Genomic DNA, 18,440 nt, shown 5'->3' with positions numbered 1-18,440 from the left:
GTCACTCTTGACCACTAGTGTGACAGTGTGTATTTGCCATTGGTCACTTCCGGCCACTTGGCTTGGGCCTCAGCGCTCAGTGCTGCCTTTTCCGGGCCAAGCCCCCTTCCCCCTACCTAGGACTCTACAGGCTCCAGAGGTCATTGCTGCAGGCAGCAGAGAGGCTGCCAAAGCAAACCAGCCCCCGTGACTTGTAGGAAAGCAGCTGGGGGAGGAGGCTGGGGGGGGGGGGGGGTGTGTATAAGCAGGGCAAAGCAGACGGGCTGGGCAGGGGACTTGGGAAGGGTCAGAGGCTGGAGCAAGAGTTGGGGCGGGGGAGGAGTCTGGGGAGGAGTCCGGGGAGGGAACTGGGGCAGGGACAGGGACTACCTTGTTCAGGAGCTGGACAGGGGGTGTTGCAAGGGGCCGGGGTGGACAGGGACAGAGTTAGGCCTGAGCTGGGGTAGGGCGGGGGCTGGGCAGGAGGCAGGAGAAGGAGCAGGGCAGTTGGGGCACTCTGTCTGACTCCCTCTAATTCATATCCCCATTCTTTAGTCTTCGTAAGCAACCCCAGCCTGCTCTGTCTCCCCAAACCCGTGTACCCAGACCAAACCGGCCCCTACTCCCACCTCCCCTGACTGGCACACCTGGGCCCACCCCTCAGGCTGGAGGGAGGCAGGTGGCTGGGCTCCCCTGATCCAGCCCCTGCAAACCCTGCCCCACCAGCCAGGTGGCCTCTGGCGCTGCCAATCCCTTTGCCCGCCCCTCCACACCCCTTTCCCCGCCTCCTGCCCAGCCCCCTCCTCCTCAGGTGAGGCAGCCAGGCCTAGCAGGCCCCACGCCGCTGCTGCCTCTGCCTCCTGGCCGCCGCTGCGGGGCCACCATGCTCCTGCCCAGGCCTGGAGACTGACCCTCAACTGGCACCATCTCTCAGCTTCGCCCCCACCGGCCGGACCCCAGGGTAAGGACCAGGGCCCTCAGTTCCAGTCGCCAGGCCAGGGTCCCCTCACTCCCACCCAGCCCAATGCTCCCTTCCCAATTGAGGGACTCCCAGGGACCCCAGGAGTGGGCTCTCTGACTTCTCTCCAAGGGTCTTGGAGCAGCCCCCCCCCTTCTTCAGATTCAGAGATTGGGCCCCAGTCTCCTTCTCCCTTAGAACTAAGTGTCCTGCCCCTCCACCCCTCCAACCTCATACCACGGAGTCCTGGCCCCCCAAACCATCTTTCCCTAGGGCCCAGGGTTTCAGGCCCCCACTCCGCCTAGGAATTGAGACCCTCAGTCCTCTGTCCTCCAGGCTCAGATATGGGAACCCCCAGCCTGCACATCAAGGTGTCTCCCTGGCCACCGGTCAGACACTGACCCCATCCTTGAACCCAGCCTAATCTGCGTCCGTGATCATGGCGTGCTCTGGCCAGGGCCCAGGTCCTCCAGCCTCCCTGGATGGGCGCCTGGGACTGGGGGCACTGGAGCTGGGCTGGGCTCCCCAGGCCCTGCCTTTCCGTTCATCTCCCCACAGGTCCTGCCCCGGCCCAGGAGGTCAGCCGGGGAATCATTAACAAGAGGCTGTGACATGGCGGAGAAGGCGGGTGAGTCCCCCTTTCCCTGAGCCCCAGCTTTAGCTCTGCCTGACGCCCCTCCCTCTGTGCTTTCTTCCCAACCCTCCACCCCCTTGGAGCCCCCTCTCTCTGGCACTCCTCCTAGGCCCATCCCCACCCCCTCTGAAGCCTTCACCTGATTAACTATTAACCACATGTTCTGTGAGTCTGTGCCACCACCTTCCCACCTGCTACCCCGCATGACCTTCCGGCTCTTGCCTCAGTTTCCCCTCACCTCCCAGCAATTCCTCAGCTGGCCCTGGGCCTCTCCTTCCTTTGGGGCTATGGTGGGGAGACTGGCTGTGGCGGTTAAGGACACAGACTCTGGAGTTGAACCTTTGGGCCTGAGTTTGAATCTGCTTCTGCCACTCTTTTGTTGTATGATCTTGTGCACGTGACATCATTTTTCTGGACTTCAATTTCCCCCCTGGGTCAAGCATGGGTCCTGATGCCACATGAGGTTGTTGGGAGCAGGGACAGCAGCAGGGCAGGGCGTGAGGTTGGGAGCAAGATGATGGCGGGGGCTTAGCATGTGAGATGTACGCTGTTAACCAAAGCTCATGACAGAGGTCAGCAGACTTGGAATCCCAGGGATCTGAGACCCCCACCAATTCAGACATTCCTCCTGCCGCCTGGCATTGTGGGCAAAAGGGCAGAGGGGGGACTTTGGACCTGGCAGGATAGAAGGAGAGGGGAGAGAGCAGAGAAACTACTCCAGGGCGATGGGAAGAAGCCACTGCCGAGTGGCTGGCACTCAGGGGCTCTTGGCAGCCCCCAGCCAGGGCTTCCCACAGCCTGGATATCTCAACCTTCTCCACGCGTGGGAGCCAGCTGGGGGCCCAGGAGGGGCGGCTTTTCCTCCCCGCCCTCGAGCTGGGCGGACTCCCGCTCTTCCTCCTGGAACCAGGCTAGCTGGGTTCGGTCCTAGGCAGTAGTGCTTTCTGGCTTTAAGGCCCTGAGCAAGCAGCATGCCTAACTCTCTGGGCCTCAGTTTCTTCATCTGTAAAATGGAGATGGTACTCTCGCACACCTCGCAGGGTGGTGTGAGTATTTAATGCAGGAAGTGCTGAGTATGTCATCTGCAATGATCAGTGTGAATCCCTGGCCTCCTTGGGTCTCAGTACAGTTAGCCACTGAGACCCAACCATTCAGCGGTGGCCAGAGTGCGGCCAAGCTTCCAGGGGCTCAGGAGGAGGCACTCCCTGCATTCCAGTAGTCATACCACCTGGTGAGGTGTGACTGGGTACCATCTCTATTTTGCAGACGACATTGGGAAGGATGGACGGGTCTGGGTACAGAGAGAACTGAGGCACAGTGGGCTCCAGTGCGTCCTCAGTCAGCTCAGGCCCTGTCTTGGGGGGCAGTCTGGCTGGAGGGTGTGGTCAAACCTGGACACAGATGCTGAAAGGTTGTGGTGCTGTGCTTACTTGCTGGGTGACCGGGGGTAGGTGGCTGCACCCCTCTGGGCCTCTTTTCCTCACCCATAAGCCAGGGTGGGGATAACCATGGCACCTTCCTCACGAACAGTTGCAAAGACTTGAGGGTCTGCAGGACAGGACTGCGTTGGCATGCGGGTTGAGAGCCATTGCTGCCGCGTGGCTGCTCGGCTTTGTGTTGGGCCCAACTCGAGGGCCTTGGTGCTCCTGGGGACTCAGCCTTGGAGGAGGTGGCGTCTGAGTTGACACTCATGAGGAGGGAGTAGCAGGGTATGCCAGGCAGAGGGAACAGCCTCGCTCCGTGGCCGGCAAACTGCGGCTCGCGAGCCACATGCGGCTCTTTGGCCCCTTGAGTGTGGCTCTTCCTAAGCCTTAGGAGTACCCTAATTAAGTTAATAACAATGTACCTACCTATATAGTTCAGGTTTAAAAAATTTGGCTCTCAAAGGAAATTTCAATCGTTGTACTGCTGATATTTGGCTCTGTGGACTAATGAGTTTGCCGACCACTGGCCTAGCTAAATGCCGGCAAGTAACAGACTGCTGGGGGCGCGGTGGCACATGGCCGCTTTGGGTATTCCTGGGAGTAAAGTTGAAATGGAGCTGAGCGGGTGATGAGGTCTGTTCCCACTGTTTTTGAGGAGGGGCAGGCAGATGCCTGGGTGTGCTGGGTCTCTCCACAAGATGGCGCTGTCTGGTATTCGTTGTTTCTCTGTTCTAACTGGTATCTGTAAGTCCTGTGGTTTCAGTTGTTTTTGGAAAGGCTCTCAGGTTAGGGGAAATACATGTTCAACTCTCAGATCTCTAACAGCCGTGCTTGTGTGCTAGGGTTGCTGGCGCCACAGGGCTGAGGGCCTTGGACTGTGTCCTGTGGAACATTGGGGAGTCACGGAGAGTTCTAGGGAAAGTAACGACAGGTTGGGTTTGATATTTAGCAAGAGCCCCCAAGCTTCCATGTAGAGGCTGGACCAGAGGGGGAGCCTGAGTCAGGGGCAGGGAAGGAGCAGGTGGACAGGAGACATTCAGGAGGCCTGCAAGCTGGGGACCTGCAAGCTCTGACGGGAGGGAGGTGTCCTGCAGAGGAGGGGCAGCCTGAGGATGAGGGCCGCAGACGGGACCTGGGGATTTGGGGAGACATGGAGGCCAGTGTGGGACCTGAGGTGTGAAAGGCCTAGAGGATTCCAGGAGGGGACGTCTAAGAGGCTGCAGGACCCTAATCTGCAGGAGAGTCCCAGCCCAGGACAGAAAAGGGAAACTGAGGCTGTGGAGGCGGGTGAGACAGACTTGGAAGTAAGGAGGCATGAGGTGGGCGCGGGGAGAGACCATGGCCTGCTCTGTGAATTCCAGATTTCAGAGATAACTAGGTCAGGAGATGGAGAAGGCACTGTTGGAGAAGGAGAAGGAAAGAAGGCCTTGGGTGTCCCAGAATTTAAATGAGGGGCCTTCCATTCAGGAAGCTGAAGTTGGGTCTGAGGGGGACTGAGACGTGAAGCCGTCAGCTGAATGGAGTCTCAGAGACAAGGAGCCAGAGACGTCACTTGTGAGGGTTTCACAGACAAATGGTGGGGGCAGAAGGAGGTGCCCCTGCAGCAGTGCAGAGCAGAGCCTCTGGGTGAAGTCGGGGGGTGGGGGTCGGGGGCAGGGGGCTGCTCACTGGTCTCAAAGGCCTGTGGCTCCCATAGCATCATGACCAGGATGGCCCTCTCTCAGAGCGAGGGCGCTGCCTGTCCGCCAGAGGCACCTGTTTGGGGGTTGCTTGAGTCCCCTGAACCAGAGGGCATGGAAGGAGTCTCTTCCTCTCACCCTTGGAGACATGGGTGACAGCTTCCTGCCTTAGCAGGCACAGCAGAGCGTGGCTAAAAACAAAGGAACCAGGACGCCCACCAGAACCAGGAAAATGCTTGGGTACAGAGTTGGGAGTGGGCCTGGGAGGCCCTCCTGAGACATGGCGAGCTCTGCCAGCTGGCCTCCTTGGAGGGAGGGAGTGTTCTCTCGTGCCTGACGAGAATGCTGGGCTCTCACATTCTTAAGACACCCAGACAGTGGCCCATCCCAGGAAGGTCCTGAACCACTTCCCGCTCTGTTCCGGGTGCTTGGCTGGCCCTGTGCCTATTGGCCAGACGACCATGCCACAGATGAGAGAACGGGGTCTCTTGTAGCCCTGGGAGTGCCTTGCAGATGCCAAGGGCAGTAAGGCACATGCCAGGCCCAGCTGAAGGCTTTCAGCAGCCTTTTCTCTTTGTTCCTTCTGAAATGCCTAGCAAAGGGGTTGGCTTTTAATCCCCAGGGCCTTGCTGTACAAGGAATAAAAGCCATCTTCTCCTCAGGCCCCAGGCCTCCCTGGCTGGCCCCAGCTTTGGTTCCACTGTCTTCCCCAAGTGCATGCCATTCTGGCCATATCAGTGGCCTCTCTTGCCCTCTAACAGATCATGCTTATTCTTGCCTCAAGGCCTTTGACTATGCTGTTCCCTCTGCCCAGTGTTCTTCCTTAAGATCTTTGCATGGCTGGCCTCACCCTTCAGGTCTTAGCTCAAAAGTCACTTATTAGGGCCGGGCTTGTGTGGCTCAGTGGTTGAGCATCGACCAAGAGGTTACTGGTTTGATTCCTGGTCAGGGCACATGCCTGGGTTGCAGGCTCGATTCCCAGTATGGGGCGTGCATGAGGCAGCTGATCAATGAGCTTTCTCTCTCATTGATGTTTCTATCTCTCTATCCCTCTCTCTTCCTCTCTCTCTCTCTTTTTCTCTCTCTCTCTCTCTAAAATCAATAAAAAAAAACCCCAAAAAACACAAACCCGTATTTTTTTAAAAATCACTTATTAGGGAGGCTCTCCTTGAGCACCCTGCTGCCCCAACATGCATTATTTCTTTAGTCTTTGCCACAGCTGGAAATTATCAAGTTCATTTATTGTCTACTTGTTTACTTCCCCCTCACCTTACACACATGAGAATGTGAGCCCCATGGCCAGCATCTCATCCATCTTGTTTTGAGATGTGTCCCTAGAGCCTAGAATGGTACCCAGTACACAGCCGCTGCTCAACGGGACAATGAAGGAATAAGGCTCCACTTTACCAATGAGAAGACTGAGGCCCACAGAGGTGAAGGGAGTTGCCAGGGCCACACTGCTTCAATGATTGAAAGGCACTTTTTGAGAACTTGCTATATGCCAGGGACTATGTACAGGGAGAGGTAGCATGGCTTAGTGGTTATACATTTGAGCCCCAGCTCCAAATCTTCCCAGGGTTCAGGACCCAGCACTGACTTTTGCTAGCTGAGTCACTTCAGGCATGTGATTCTTCTCTGGGCCTCAGTTTCCCCTATATGAAAAATGGGACTCATAACTGAGATAAGGACTGAATAAATTAATGCATTTAGAGCAGTACTTGGAGCATAATAAGCATCTGATAAAAAGTTTGGCTATTATTATTTAAAAGAACTTTGTCATTTAAAAGTATTGTTTTTAGAGGTGAGTACTAGGTGGATGCCCATTAAATAGGTGAGGAAACTGAGGCTCAAAGAGGTGATGTCACCTGTCCAAGGTCTCAGCTAAGAGTGGGGAAGGTTAGTATTTATAAGTAAGGCTGGCAAGTTTTCAAACTTAAGTTCTTAACCTTCAGGGGCAAACTTGACCTTGGAGCTGGGTTCTGTGGGGAAAGTCTGGTACCCAGGGACAGAGGGTCTGGAACATTAGAGAGAAATGAGGCAGTGAGGGAATGCCAAGCAGCAGGGAAGAAAGCTGCCAAGAGGGCAAAGGTCAGGAGTCACAGCCCCCAAGAGGCTCCAAGAACGTCTGGGAAAGTTAGCAGAAGTGAGAGGTCCAGGAAGAGATGTCCCAACGTGATGACGGAGCTAAAAGCAGCGTCACTGGGGGAGGAGAAATGCCAGGAGTGCAGGCAGCGAGGGTGGCAGCTGTCCCAGCCACTCCCCTTCCCAGCTGCAACCCTTGAGGAGCTGGACACCTGGCCGTCCTCGCTGCAGGGCAGAGGCAGCCCTGTCTGCCTGGTAGGCTCAGACATGTGGGGGAGACCGAGCTGGCCCTACGCCCAGACCCCACCCTGATGAGGACGGCCTGGCAGTGGCCCCAGCATGGTCTCTGTTGCAGGTGGCCGGACTGTGCCATGCTGTTCTGGATCCAAGGTAGCAGCTCTCACTGCAGGGACCCTGCTGCTCCTGACAGGCATCGGGGCAGCGTCCTGGGCCATTGGTGAGAGCGGCCCCCTGCACCTCTACCCTCCCCTGCCCCTGCAGCCCCAGCCTACCTGCCCTCACCTCTGCCTTCTCTGCAGTGACCGTTCTACTCAGGAGTGATCAGAAGCCACTGTATCCGGGTGAGTAAAGCAGGGCCCTCTGGGGCGCCCGGGAGGAGCCTGTGCTGGGGGAGCTCCGTGGAGGGGGTTGGAATGAATGCACTCGTGCTGAGTGCTTGTCTGGACCAGGTGCTGCTGAAAGCAATTCACTTGTCTAACCCAGTGTTTTCCAGACTCTAAATGTGTTACCCATTAATGTATCATAAAATTAAATCAGTGAGTGGAAAATCGGATTTTAAAACGTATGAAGTAGATGAGACTAGAAAATATTCGAATGAGTCTCTCTCAGTAAGAAAACTCTTGCTAATCTTTTATTTTGGTTTTATGAGGGTGGGATTGTTATTCTCTCCATTTTAAAGATGGGGAAACTGAGGCTCAGAACCATGGCATGGTTTGCCTCAGAAAACATAAGTTCAAGGCCACATCACGATGGAAAGCTGGTTTTTTTGTTTTGTTTTGTTTTTAACTGCAGAGCGTAGACAAAACATGTCTGAGAGGCACGGTATGAAACCAGTGAGCTCTTCTAGCTCCTCTATAAGGTAGCTTCTGTTATCCCCATTCACAGATGTGGAAAGTGAGGACCAGAGAGGACACAGCTGGTCAGTGATGGGACCAGGAGTAGCTCTCAGACTTGCCTGATAGCGAAGTGTCTGCAGCAGGCGGGAGAGAATGACCACACTGATAACAGGCACAGAAGCTCATTGTGGAATGAATGAATGAACTGCCCAAAATGCCAACTCCAAGCTGCCTTTTCGTGGTCCAGGACAGCAGGAAGGAAGGGGAAGTTGGGTGATGGGATATCTTTTTCACTCCCACCCGCCTCATCTACTTCCATAAAGGACTCAGCTCACATTAAGAGAAGAAATGAAAATTCAGACAAGGGAAGCCAATATCAGTGCTAGTTGTCATAGCAGCACTTACATGTGCCAAGCACAGGCCTTGGGCTCTACAAGTGTCCATTCATTAAATCCTCACAACAGCCCATTTTAATATGGGGAAACTGAGGCACACAAAGGCCAGGCGATATGCTGCAGGTCACAGAGCTAGTAAGCTCTGGGGTCTGGAACCCGGCCGCTGGATTCAGCTCTTATGCAGAACCTCTACGTGCTATGGCTCCTCAAGAAATGGGAGCTGCCATAGTGAGGGCTCACATATACCAGGCCCTGGCTGTGGCCCTTGCACAATAGCCTGGTGACGCTGGAGCTATTTTCATCACCCCAGGTGGGGAAACTGAGGCCATTGAAGTGCATTGACTTGCCCAAGACCACATGTCGCATCAGGGGCAGGGCAGAGGGATCGTGCCCCTGCCAAGTCCCTCCATGGCTCCCCACCACCATTGGGCTCTCAGCAGGGCTTTCTACGCCCTCACTTCACACTTGCCCCTGGCACTCTCACACCCTTGAAGGACCCTCCTGGCACTATAGCCTTTGTTCACCCACCTCTTTCCAGCTCGTACCTAGAGGCAGGTTTCAGGGTTCTGCAGTGTCACTGCCAAGTGGGGGCCCTGGCAGAGTCTCCATGTTCTCATCTGTAAGCTCGGGGTGAGAATTAGAGGACATAATGATCCAGGCAGGGCTTGGCTCTCAGCCAACTAGGTAAACATTGGCTTTAACTTCCCTGAGCAAGGCCTTCCCGCACTCCCAGACCTCCTGTTCCCCAAGCCCGTGGCCATCCCGCTGCCCGGGTAAAACTCTCCTCACACTCACAGTGGATTATTTACTCCTGGAGAATTTTAGGAGGGCAGGGCATTTTTTTTTTTTTACTTCCCCAGACAGTGTCCTGAACATGGTGGGTGCTCAGGAATTTATTTATTTTTAATCCTTACTTGAGGATATTTTTCCACTGATTTTTTAGAGAGAGTAGAAGAGAGAGGGAGAGTTTGCCTCCTGCATGTGCCCCGACCAGGGCGTGGACCTGGGAGAAGCCTGCAACCTAGATACGTGCCCTTGATCAGACTCGAACCCAGGACCCTTTGGTCTGCAGTCCAACGCTCTATCCAACGAGCCAAACTGGCTAGGGCAGGAAATCTTTGCTTAATGAATGAGCACAAATACAAACCGCTAAGATGAACTAACTTGTCCTGGGCTTCACTGAACGGAAGGTAACAGGCCACAGTTCTGACCAGCTCAGGCCAGTGCCAGCACCCTTGCCCTTCAGCTATACTTGGGGTTTTCAAAAAGTGTTGGGGAATTACAAAACAAAAAACAAACAAAACATCCCCACAAAAAAATAAAACTATACCCTTGCCTCGTTTTTCTGGGGTTGTCACACTTGTAAATATATCAGACAATTTGGTAAGCAAACAAGGTGACCCAGAACACACTTTGCATTGACTAAAATAATACAAATGAGATAAGAATTTAAAAGTGAGAGAAAGAGTGGCACAAAATAAGGCCACTGAACTCTTCTAAATTATAAGGCATTTTATATTTCTTCCCCCTCCACCTTCCCTAAAACACAATCACAAAGTGATGTTTTCCTATAACCTCATGCTTTTTGGAAATCACATTTCTGGAGCACTTATTTCAAAATAAGAATTTACTCCACCCCACTTGGTATTTCAAATCCAAGTCTTGGTCTTGGAACTCAGGGGGCGGTGGGTACCACCCAACAGAGGTGCCAGGAACCCCCTGCTCAACCCCAGAGCAAGGGGCCATGATTAAAGCAAGCAGGCAAGCCAGGAAACGCCTTTACAAATTTTTTTTAAATTAAATATATCTGGATGACATTGGTTATAGACTTCAAGTGTGCATTTCTATGAAAAATGGTCTGTATATCGCATCATGTGTTCATCACCCAAAGTCAGATCTTCCTCCGTCACCATATATTTGACCCCTTTGCCCTTTACTTACCCCCCAACCCCCTTCCTCTGTAACTACCATATTGTCTGTGCCTGTGAGTTTTTGTTTGTTTATCTTGTCTGTTCATTTGTTGCTTTTAGTTTTATATCCCACATATGCGTGAAATCATATGGTTCTTGACTCTGACTTATTTCAGTCAGCATGACATTCTCAGGATCCATTCATGTTGTTGCCAATGGCAGCATTTCATCTTTTCTTATTAGCCAGGAAGCTCTTAGTCTGGGCTGTGGGTGAGTGTATTTGGGGTGGGGACAAGGAAGGGTCTCTGTTAGACCCACAGAAGGAGCAGGGGGTATGCAGGTCAGCAGGCCTGGTTTGAAACCCTGGCTCTGCCAGTTTTTAGGCCCCTGGAAAAATACATTCTTTCTGAGGCTGTTTCTTTTCCTTTTAAAAATTATTTACTTTTATTTTAAAATCTTTTTTGTTGAAAGTATTACATATGTCCCCTTTTCCCCCCATTAACCACCTCCAGCCCTCCCTCCTCCCCGCCCCCCACCCAGGCTTTCAGAGGCTGTTTCTTCCTCTGTAAGATGGGCATAGAAATGGTCTCTGCCTCCCGGGTGGTATGGGAGAGAATATGACATAGCATGGGGCCAGCCCATGGACAACCCCAGGAAACGTAGTATGATTATTTCTGCGCTATTATTGTTTCACCCTTACGAGGGGAAGTTGCCTAAGAGGCAGTGTAGGGCAACGTTAAAAGCTTGGGGTTTGGAGTCACTGGGGCCTGAGTACATATCCTCTCTGCCTCATTTGGCGATGCGGGGCAAGTCACCCTGCCTCCCCAAGCTTCCCCTCACCCATCTGGAAAATGGGGATGACCTTTGTGGCCTCGGGGCACAGTGACGGACAGCATGTAGCATAGCGCTGGTGCACAGTAGGTCCTCAGCAGGACAGGGTGCTCTCTGGAAGTCCTTGCCCAGATCTGTGGGGCTTGGGGAAGACTGCTTAGCTTGGTGTCTCACTGGGTTTTCCCTGACAGGTTGTGAAAGTGACTTTCACCAGAATCAGGGTCCCAGAATGTGCTCTCAGAACAGCAGTCATGTGGAGGCAGGAGAAAAGGAGAGGCCCACAGCCGATCTTCCCCCAAACCTACCTCCCGCTTTCCCCATCCCTGTCAGTGGCAGCTTAGTCCTTCAAGTGGCTCAGGCCAAACACCTTGGAATTGCCCTTGACCCCTCTCCTTAATCCAATTGTCCCCAAACCCTGCAGGCTCCACCTGTAAAATCTGTCCAAAATCTAAACTCTTCTCCCCCTCCAGTGCTCCACCCTGGCCCAGCCTCCATCCTCTCCCTTCTGGACATCACAGCCACCTCTGTCTCTTGCTCCTCCCGCCCCCGCCCTGTTCTCCACACACAGCCAGAGGGAGCCTGTGAACCCTAGGCAGGTCAGAGCCCTCCTGGCTCAGATCCGCCCCAGGAGCACCTCACTCCTGGTAAAAGCAAAGTCCCTAGAGTTGATCCAGTCTGTCTCCTGCCTCATCTTCCCCTCGCTCACTTTGCTCCAGCCTCCTTGCTATTCCTCAGCCCCCACCCCCCAGCCTGAGAATCTTTGCACTTGCATTGCCTTCCCTTGGCCTAGTTTTCTGTCCCCTCACTTTTCTTCACAACTCTCTTTCTCACTTCCTTCAGGTCTTCGTTCCCTTACCACTTCTTGGGAAGCTTTCCTTCCCAGCTATTGAAAATCGCAGCCTCACCCCAACCTCACTGCTCATACCAGCACCCTGATTCTGTCAAAGCTTGATTTGTCTCCCTGGCCCCTTCTTTGGTGACACATGATCTATTTTCCTTATCTGTGCCTTTCCTTATCCATCTCACCTATTGGCCTTTGAATGCCACAGAGCAGGGGTTTTGTCTGCTTTGTTCACTGCCTAAACTAGAGCCGGCATGTACTGAGTGGGGAATGTAAATAAATATGACTAAGGGCTGTGGCCTGGCTTAGGGATGAACAAGGGTCCTCTGGCCATGTGTGGGGAGCGGCCTGTGAGGAGCTGAGAGGACAACAGCTTTCAATACCACCAGCACCAGGCAGGAGGAATCTGCCCAGGCGCTGTTCAGCCCTCCTGTGTGTCCCTGCCCTGCCTCATCTCCGTGTGAAAATGTGCCTGGTTGGGTGGTGATTATTGTTATTTCCCTCACCCCAGACTTTGGCTTGGTGAGGGCTGTCTTAGTCATCTTTGTGTGCCTAGCATCGCCCCTCCTAGGACTAAGCATGCATTTTGAGTCTAGTTAAAGCTTAGTTTGGTGAATGAATGAGTGAATGAATGAATACTACATCCTCTGCTTGGAGAATTATGCACTTTAATATACTCAAGGCTCTGACAAGTCCTACAGGAAAGATAGCTATCCTTTCCTCTTTTTTTAAAATTTAAGACTATAGGATATCTTTAAATATTTTGACCATCTGATGTATTAGTCTAGGGTCTTCAGATGGCCAAAGACAGAAGAAAAAAAATAAACTGGTTAAGTGAAAAAAGGGAATGATTAACTCAACCACTCCTGGGGGTTCTTCAAGCCTGGCTCCATCAGGAGCTTAAAACTATTAGCAGAAATCTCTTGGCTTTCCTCTATGTTGTCTTATTTGTCCCTTCACGTGGGCAAAGATGGCCCCAGCACGTGCGGCCTCACACACCATTCCCTTGGGGACTGGTTGAAACAGTTTCCCTTTTTCCAAATGTCCCAGCAAAGTCCCAGAGTTACAGCATGTGAGCAGCCAGCTCAGGAAATCCTGTGGACAGAGGCACTGCCCTGCTCCCAGCAGGCCAGCCGAAGTCCCAGGGCGGCTGTTCCTGGGTCTAATTTGTCACGTGCTCTTCCGGACACAGGAGTGTGGGGGGCATGGGGTGCTCTGATGAGCCCTGCTGGGACTCGGACTAGGACACATGGTGGAGCACAGCCAGGAAGGCTGGGCAGGAGGTGAGCGTGTGGCCGTCCTGTCTCCCTGCAGTGCAGGTCAGCCCAGCAGACACTCGGCTCACGGTCTTTGACGAGACGGAGGGGACGTGGCGGCTGCTGTGCTCTTCGCGCTCCAATGCCAGGGTGGCGGGGCTCAGCTGTGAGGAGATGGGCTTCCTCAGGTACTGGGGTGCCCCTTGGAGGGGTGGCAGTGGGAGGGTGGGAGGAGCAGGCCTGACCCCTGCCCTGCCCAGGGCACTGGCCCACTCGGAGCTGGATGTGCGGACAGCGGGTGCCAACGGCACGTCAGGCTTCTTCTGTGTGGACGAGGGAAGGCTGCCCTACGCCCGGAGGCTGCTTGAGGTCATCTCCGTGTGGTGAGGAGGGCAGTGGGCAGGTGGGGGCACACACCCTGGCCCTGCAGCTCCCAGGCGCTCCTACCTGCTCTTCCTCACTTTCCTTCTCTGTCTGAACTGGCCTCTTTCTGTTTCTCTCTGTCCCCATCCCTGTCTTTCTTACAGTGACTGTCCCAGGGGCCGCTTCCTGGCTACCATCTGCCAAGGTGAGACCCTGACACTCAGAACCTTCTTCCTGAGACCAGGGTAGGACCATGTCCCCCAAGGATGGGTCCATGTCCCCTTCAGGTCTCCCAGGGCAAGGCCTTGTCCCATCGGACAACCCCAAGCAGGCCATATCCTCTTAGGTCCTCCAAGGACCAGGACGTGTCCTCTCAGACCTCCTGGGGCAGGGCTGGCCCTGAGGGCTTCCAGGCCCCCACTCCCCCTGACTCCCCTCTCTCACAGACTGTGGCCGTAGGAAGCTGCCCGTAGACCGCATTGTGGGAGGCCAGGACACCAGCCTGGGCAAGTGGCCATGGCAAGTCAGTCTTCGCTATGATGGAGCGCACCTCTGTGGCGGGTCCCTGCTCTCCGGAGACTGGGTGCTGACAGCCGCCCACTGCTTCCCTGAGTAAGTGACCCCCATGGCACTGAGGAGGGTAGCGGGGGCAGCGAGGTCGGGGGGCTGTTCCCAGGCAGGCTGCCACCCTCCCCTCCTGTTCCCTGGTAGGCGGAACCGGGTCCTGTCACGATGGCGTGTGTTTGCCGGCGCTGTTGCCCAGGCCTCACCCCACGGCCTGCAGATGGGGGTTCAGGCAGTAATCTACCACGGGGGCTATCTCCCCTTTCGGGATCCCAACAGTGAGGAGAACAGTAATGATATCGCTCTGGTCCACCTCTCCAGCCCCCTGCCCCTTACAGGTAAGTCTGAGCCCTGGCCTGGGGACTCCTGAGGCCGTGAGGTGAGAGGAGGGACCAGGGGCCTAGTAGTCCATGGTGATAAGGGAAATGCTCTTGGGGGACACAGGTGGGTGCCCACCAGGTAGGAATGGCTAGTGCGGCCGCTTTGTAAAGTCTGGCCGTTCCTCAGAAAGTGAAACATGGAGTTGCCACGCGACCCAGCGATTCCACTCCTGGAGGACGCCCCAAAGAAATGGAAACGCGTGTCCACACAGGAGCTTGTGCGCATGCATGCACAGCAGCACTGTTCGCAGTGGTCAGCAGGTGGAAACGACCATGTCTGTCCTCTGACAAATGGATAAAAACGTGGCCAATCCATACAATAGAATACTGTTTGGCCATAGAAAGGAACAAACATTTCTGTGATATGCAATGGCCGACCCTTGAAAACATTCTGCTAAGAAAGAAGTCGGACCAAAGGTCACTGTGTGATTCCGTTTATGTTTCTGTCCAGAATAGGTACCTCTATAGAGAAAGAAAGCAGATTCGTGGTGGCAGGGATGGGGATGGGGAGGGGAGGGGTGACAGCTAAGGACACAGGGTTTCTTTGGGGGTGATGAAAATGTCCTAAAACTGATTGTGGTGCTGGATGTACCTTCGTAGTGCCCCGCATGCTACTCAACATCTGTGAACCCACTAAAAACCATTGACTTGTGCATCCTAAGTGGGTGAATTGTGTGGTATATGAATTATATATCAAAAACATTTTTTACCAAAAAATCCCCCAATCAAATGAAATGAAGATAATGTTTTAAATATATGGATGAATCAGGCCGTTAAGAGACATTCCCCCTGCAGCTCTCCAGGGCATTCCCATGCTCCCAATGAGGAGGACTCACGTGGGGCCAGGGTGTCTCTGACACTTCTCCAGGCTGCCTGGCGGGCTGAGGGCAGGCCTTGGGCTTCAGCTTTCAGCAGGCCATCGTGTAATAATAATAAAAACCATGGTGGTGGCGATGGGCCTCCAACAGGCACCAGTCGGATCGTAATAGTGAAATAGTACAATAAAGTGAAGTGGTGATGAGAGGAATGAACACAGACACTTGCACGGCGCCTTCTCTGTGTCCGGCCCTGTTCCCAGGGTCCTGTGCACAAGCTCATTTAGTTCTCACCGCAGCCTGGGAGGGTGGGTCCTTAAAAAAAATTATTTTTTTTATAAATCTCCCACCATTTTTAAAAATATATTTTATTGATTTTTTTTACAGAGAGGAAGGGAGAGGGATAGTTAGAAACATCGATCAGCTGCCTCCTGCACACCCCTTACTGGGGATGTGCCCACAACCAAGGTACATGCCCTTGACTGGAATTGAACCTGGGATCCTTCAGTCTGCGGGACGAGGCTCTAGCCACAGAGCCAAACCAGTTAGGGTGGTCTGTCCTTTTATCATCCTGTTTTCCACCTAGGGAGAGGTCCCAATAGAGAGAAGGTAAATAATGTCTCAGATTCCCACAGCTGGCAAATGGCAGAGATTTGAGCCCAGGCCTCCTGGTACTGGAATCAGCCTGCAACCCCCAGGCTGTGTGCCAGGGAAGCCAGGACCATTTTGTGGTTTGCATTATACTTATTTTTATGGTTATTTTCTTTTTAATGATTCATGATACTGGTTTTCCATTTAAGGGAGTGATACATGTTCTTTTTCCCCTTAGAACAAAATAAAGTCTCCTCTGTAGTGAAAAGAGTGAGGGATTGACAGCACTGAAGTAAGGAAGTGTCCATGAGGCTCAGGGGATGGGGTGAGAGTGGCTTGGGTTTAAAAAAACATGGCTGAGGGGTCACAGCTGCAACGTCAGACGCAGGTCCTTGCCAGCTGTGTGATCTGGGGCCTGCGGCTTTACCTTTCTGTGCTTCAGTTTCCCTCATCCGTAAAAAGGGCTTCCTAGGATTACTGACACGATTAAAAGGGTGAATATGAGTCCTGGCCAGTGTAGCTCAGTTGGTTGAGCGTCCCGTGCACCAAAGTTCGCAGGTTTGATTCCCAGTCAGGGCACATGCCTGGGTTGCGGGCTCAATCCGCAGCAGGGGGTGTGTAGGAGGCAGCCGATCAGTGTTTCTCTATCATCATTGATGTTTCCCTCTTTCCCTTCCTCTCTCTCTAAACATAAATAAATAAAAACATAAAAAAAAAAGAACGAGAAAAAAAAGAACACGGGCCCGAGAATTGGGCAATCTGGGTTCAAATTCTGGCTTTGCCACTCATTGTGAGACTTTGAACGAGTGACTTGGCCTCGTCCCCGCTTCTGTGAAATGGGGTAAGCGTCCTCCTCCTCCCTGGGCTGATGGAGATGAAAGGAACTGACACGGGAAGGTGCCTGATGCCGAGTGAGCTCTCAGGAGACAGCAACTGCTGCTGTAGCTGCTTTAAAGGACAGAGGAAAGGGTGTGTCAGGGGCACTGGAGGCAGCTGGACAGACGCTGGTTCCAGGTAGGGCTGGACCAGCGTGGTCTCTCTCACAGAATACATCCAGCCCGTGTGCCTCCCAGCTGCCGGCCAGGCCCTGGTGGATGGCAAGATTTGTACGGTGACTGGCTGGGGCAACACGCAGTACTACGGTGAGTCTCACCCTCTGCCTGGGAAGCCGCCAATAGGGAGACTGACCTGGGCCGGGGGGGAAGGGCAGTCTGGCAGGTTTGGTGCCTCTTAGCCCTGGGCCATAGGGACACAGGAGCCTGGGGTGGGCACCAGGAGGGGAGGAGGGTGTGCATGCTCACCAGCTCTCCCCAGCCTTGCCCGCACACCCCCAGGCCAACAGGCTGGGGTACTCCAGGAGGCCCGAGTCCCCATAATCAGCAACGATGTCTGCAACGGTCCTGACTTCTACGGGAACCAGATCAAGCCCAAGATGTTCTGTGCTGGCTACCATGAGGGTGGCATTGATGCCTGCCAGGTGAGGGATTGTGGGGGACAGCCCCTGACTCTGCCACTCTAGAGATGGAGACACAGGGCAGTGGGTGGTCTGGCTCCTACCTCAGGGCCAGATGACTCCGTGACCACAGCCCACGGCCATCCGAAAGCACCTCCAGCCTTGCCTCCCCTGCCCCCACCAGGGTGACAGTGGTGGCCCCTTCGTGTGTGAGGACAGCATCTCTCGGACCCCACGTTGGCGGCTCTGTGGCATTGTGAGCTGGGGCACTGGCTGTGCCCTGGCCCAGAAGCCAGGCGTCTACACCAAAGTCAGTGACTTCCGGGAGTGGATCTTCCAGACCATAAAGGTGAAAGTTGGGCCCAGATGGGGCCAGAGGATACGAAAGTCTGGGACTCTCACTGGGGAAAGGGAGGCAGGGTTTTCTGGAGACCTTTGCTCAGGCCTAGAAGAGGCACCCTGTGGAACAGAGGGGTTTCAAAGGGCTTCCTGGAAGAGGAGGCTAGTCGTGGGACTTTCAGGGAAGCCTCTCAGACCTCAGAAGGCCCCAACTGTCTCCCCAGATTCACTCCGAAGCCAGCGGCATGGTGATTCAACTCTGACCTGACCTCTCCTTGCTGCAGACGCTTCCAGGGCCCGGGTTAACCTAGGTGGCCTCAGCCCCACATGGTGGGATCCACCCTGGGCCTGGGATGGAACTGTTTTCTTCTTGGGCCCAGCCCACAAGTGCAAGGATACCTTCCTTCCAGGGTCCTGTCTTCCACAGTGGCGGGCCCACTCAGCCCTGGGACTACCTGAGACTCACCTTCCTGACCCGCATGTAAATATTGTTCTGCCATCTGGGGATCCCATCTAGGTATCCCTGATGAAAAGCTGTTCTTTAAATAATAAAATTGGTTTTGATTAATGTGGCCTCTGAGTTTGCAAATGTAAGAAGCAATGAGGATATTTTGGGGGAAGGAAACAAGGAATTAGGGCCTGGACCAAAACAGGCAGGGACCGTGACCCTCTCATTCCCACTGGCTCAGGAGAAAAGAATTGATTCGTAACTGGAGGTGTCCTGAAGCATCTGGCTTCAGGTACTGTTGGATCCAGCTGCTCAAATATTTTAATCAGAACTGTGCCTGTTTTCCTTGCAAATCTGCTTTTCTCTGGGTCAGCTTCACATCCAAGCAGCCTCCCCTACAAGCAGAGACAGAGATGCCCCGC

General features: G+C 53.9%; 1 protein-coding gene across 1 annotated transcript; it reads left to right on the top strand.

The window, feature by feature from the left end:
• Positions 1 to 781: 781 nt before the first annotated feature.
• HPN (hepsin) lies at positions 782 to 18,142 on the top strand. The gene is made up of 13 exons (XM_036346453.1): positions 782 to 940; positions 1,496 to 1,565; positions 7,112 to 7,213; positions 7,296 to 7,337; positions 13,124 to 13,253; positions 13,326 to 13,448; positions 13,593 to 13,633; positions 13,875 to 14,040; positions 14,140 to 14,330; positions 16,825 to 16,920; positions 17,113 to 17,255; positions 17,416 to 17,580; positions 17,795 to 18,142. The coding sequence occupies exons 2-13, from the start codon at positions 1,550 to 1,552 to the stop codon at positions 17,831 to 17,833; spliced, it is 1,254 nt and encodes a 417-aa protein (XP_036202346.1). The 5' UTR covers positions 782 to 940; positions 1,496 to 1,549; the 3' UTR covers positions 17,834 to 18,142.
• The last annotated feature ends 298 nt before the right edge of the window (positions 18,143 to 18,440 follow it).

Source organism: Myotis myotis, unplaced genomic scaffold, assembly GCF_014108235.1.
Source record: "Myotis myotis isolate mMyoMyo1 unplaced genomic scaffold, mMyoMyo1.p scaffold_m19_p_19, whole genome shotgun sequence".
In the NCBI taxonomy this organism is placed as follows: Eukaryota; Metazoa; Chordata; class Mammalia; order Chiroptera; family Vespertilionidae; genus Myotis; species Myotis myotis.
This window is presented reverse-complemented; position numbering and strand designations above follow the sequence as displayed.

Excerpts from the sequence above, each read along its gene's own strand:
- HPN (XM_036346453.1), top strand. Across the intron at positions 7,214-7,295 it reads GGCAGCGTCCTGGGCCATTG|TGACCGTTCTACTCAGGAGT; the intron begins GTGAGAGCGGCC and ends CCTTCTCTGCAG. Across the intron at positions 14,331-16,824 it reads CAGCCCCCTGCCCCTTACAG|AATACATCCAGCCCGTGTGC; the intron begins GTAAGTCTGAGC and ends TCTCTCTCACAG.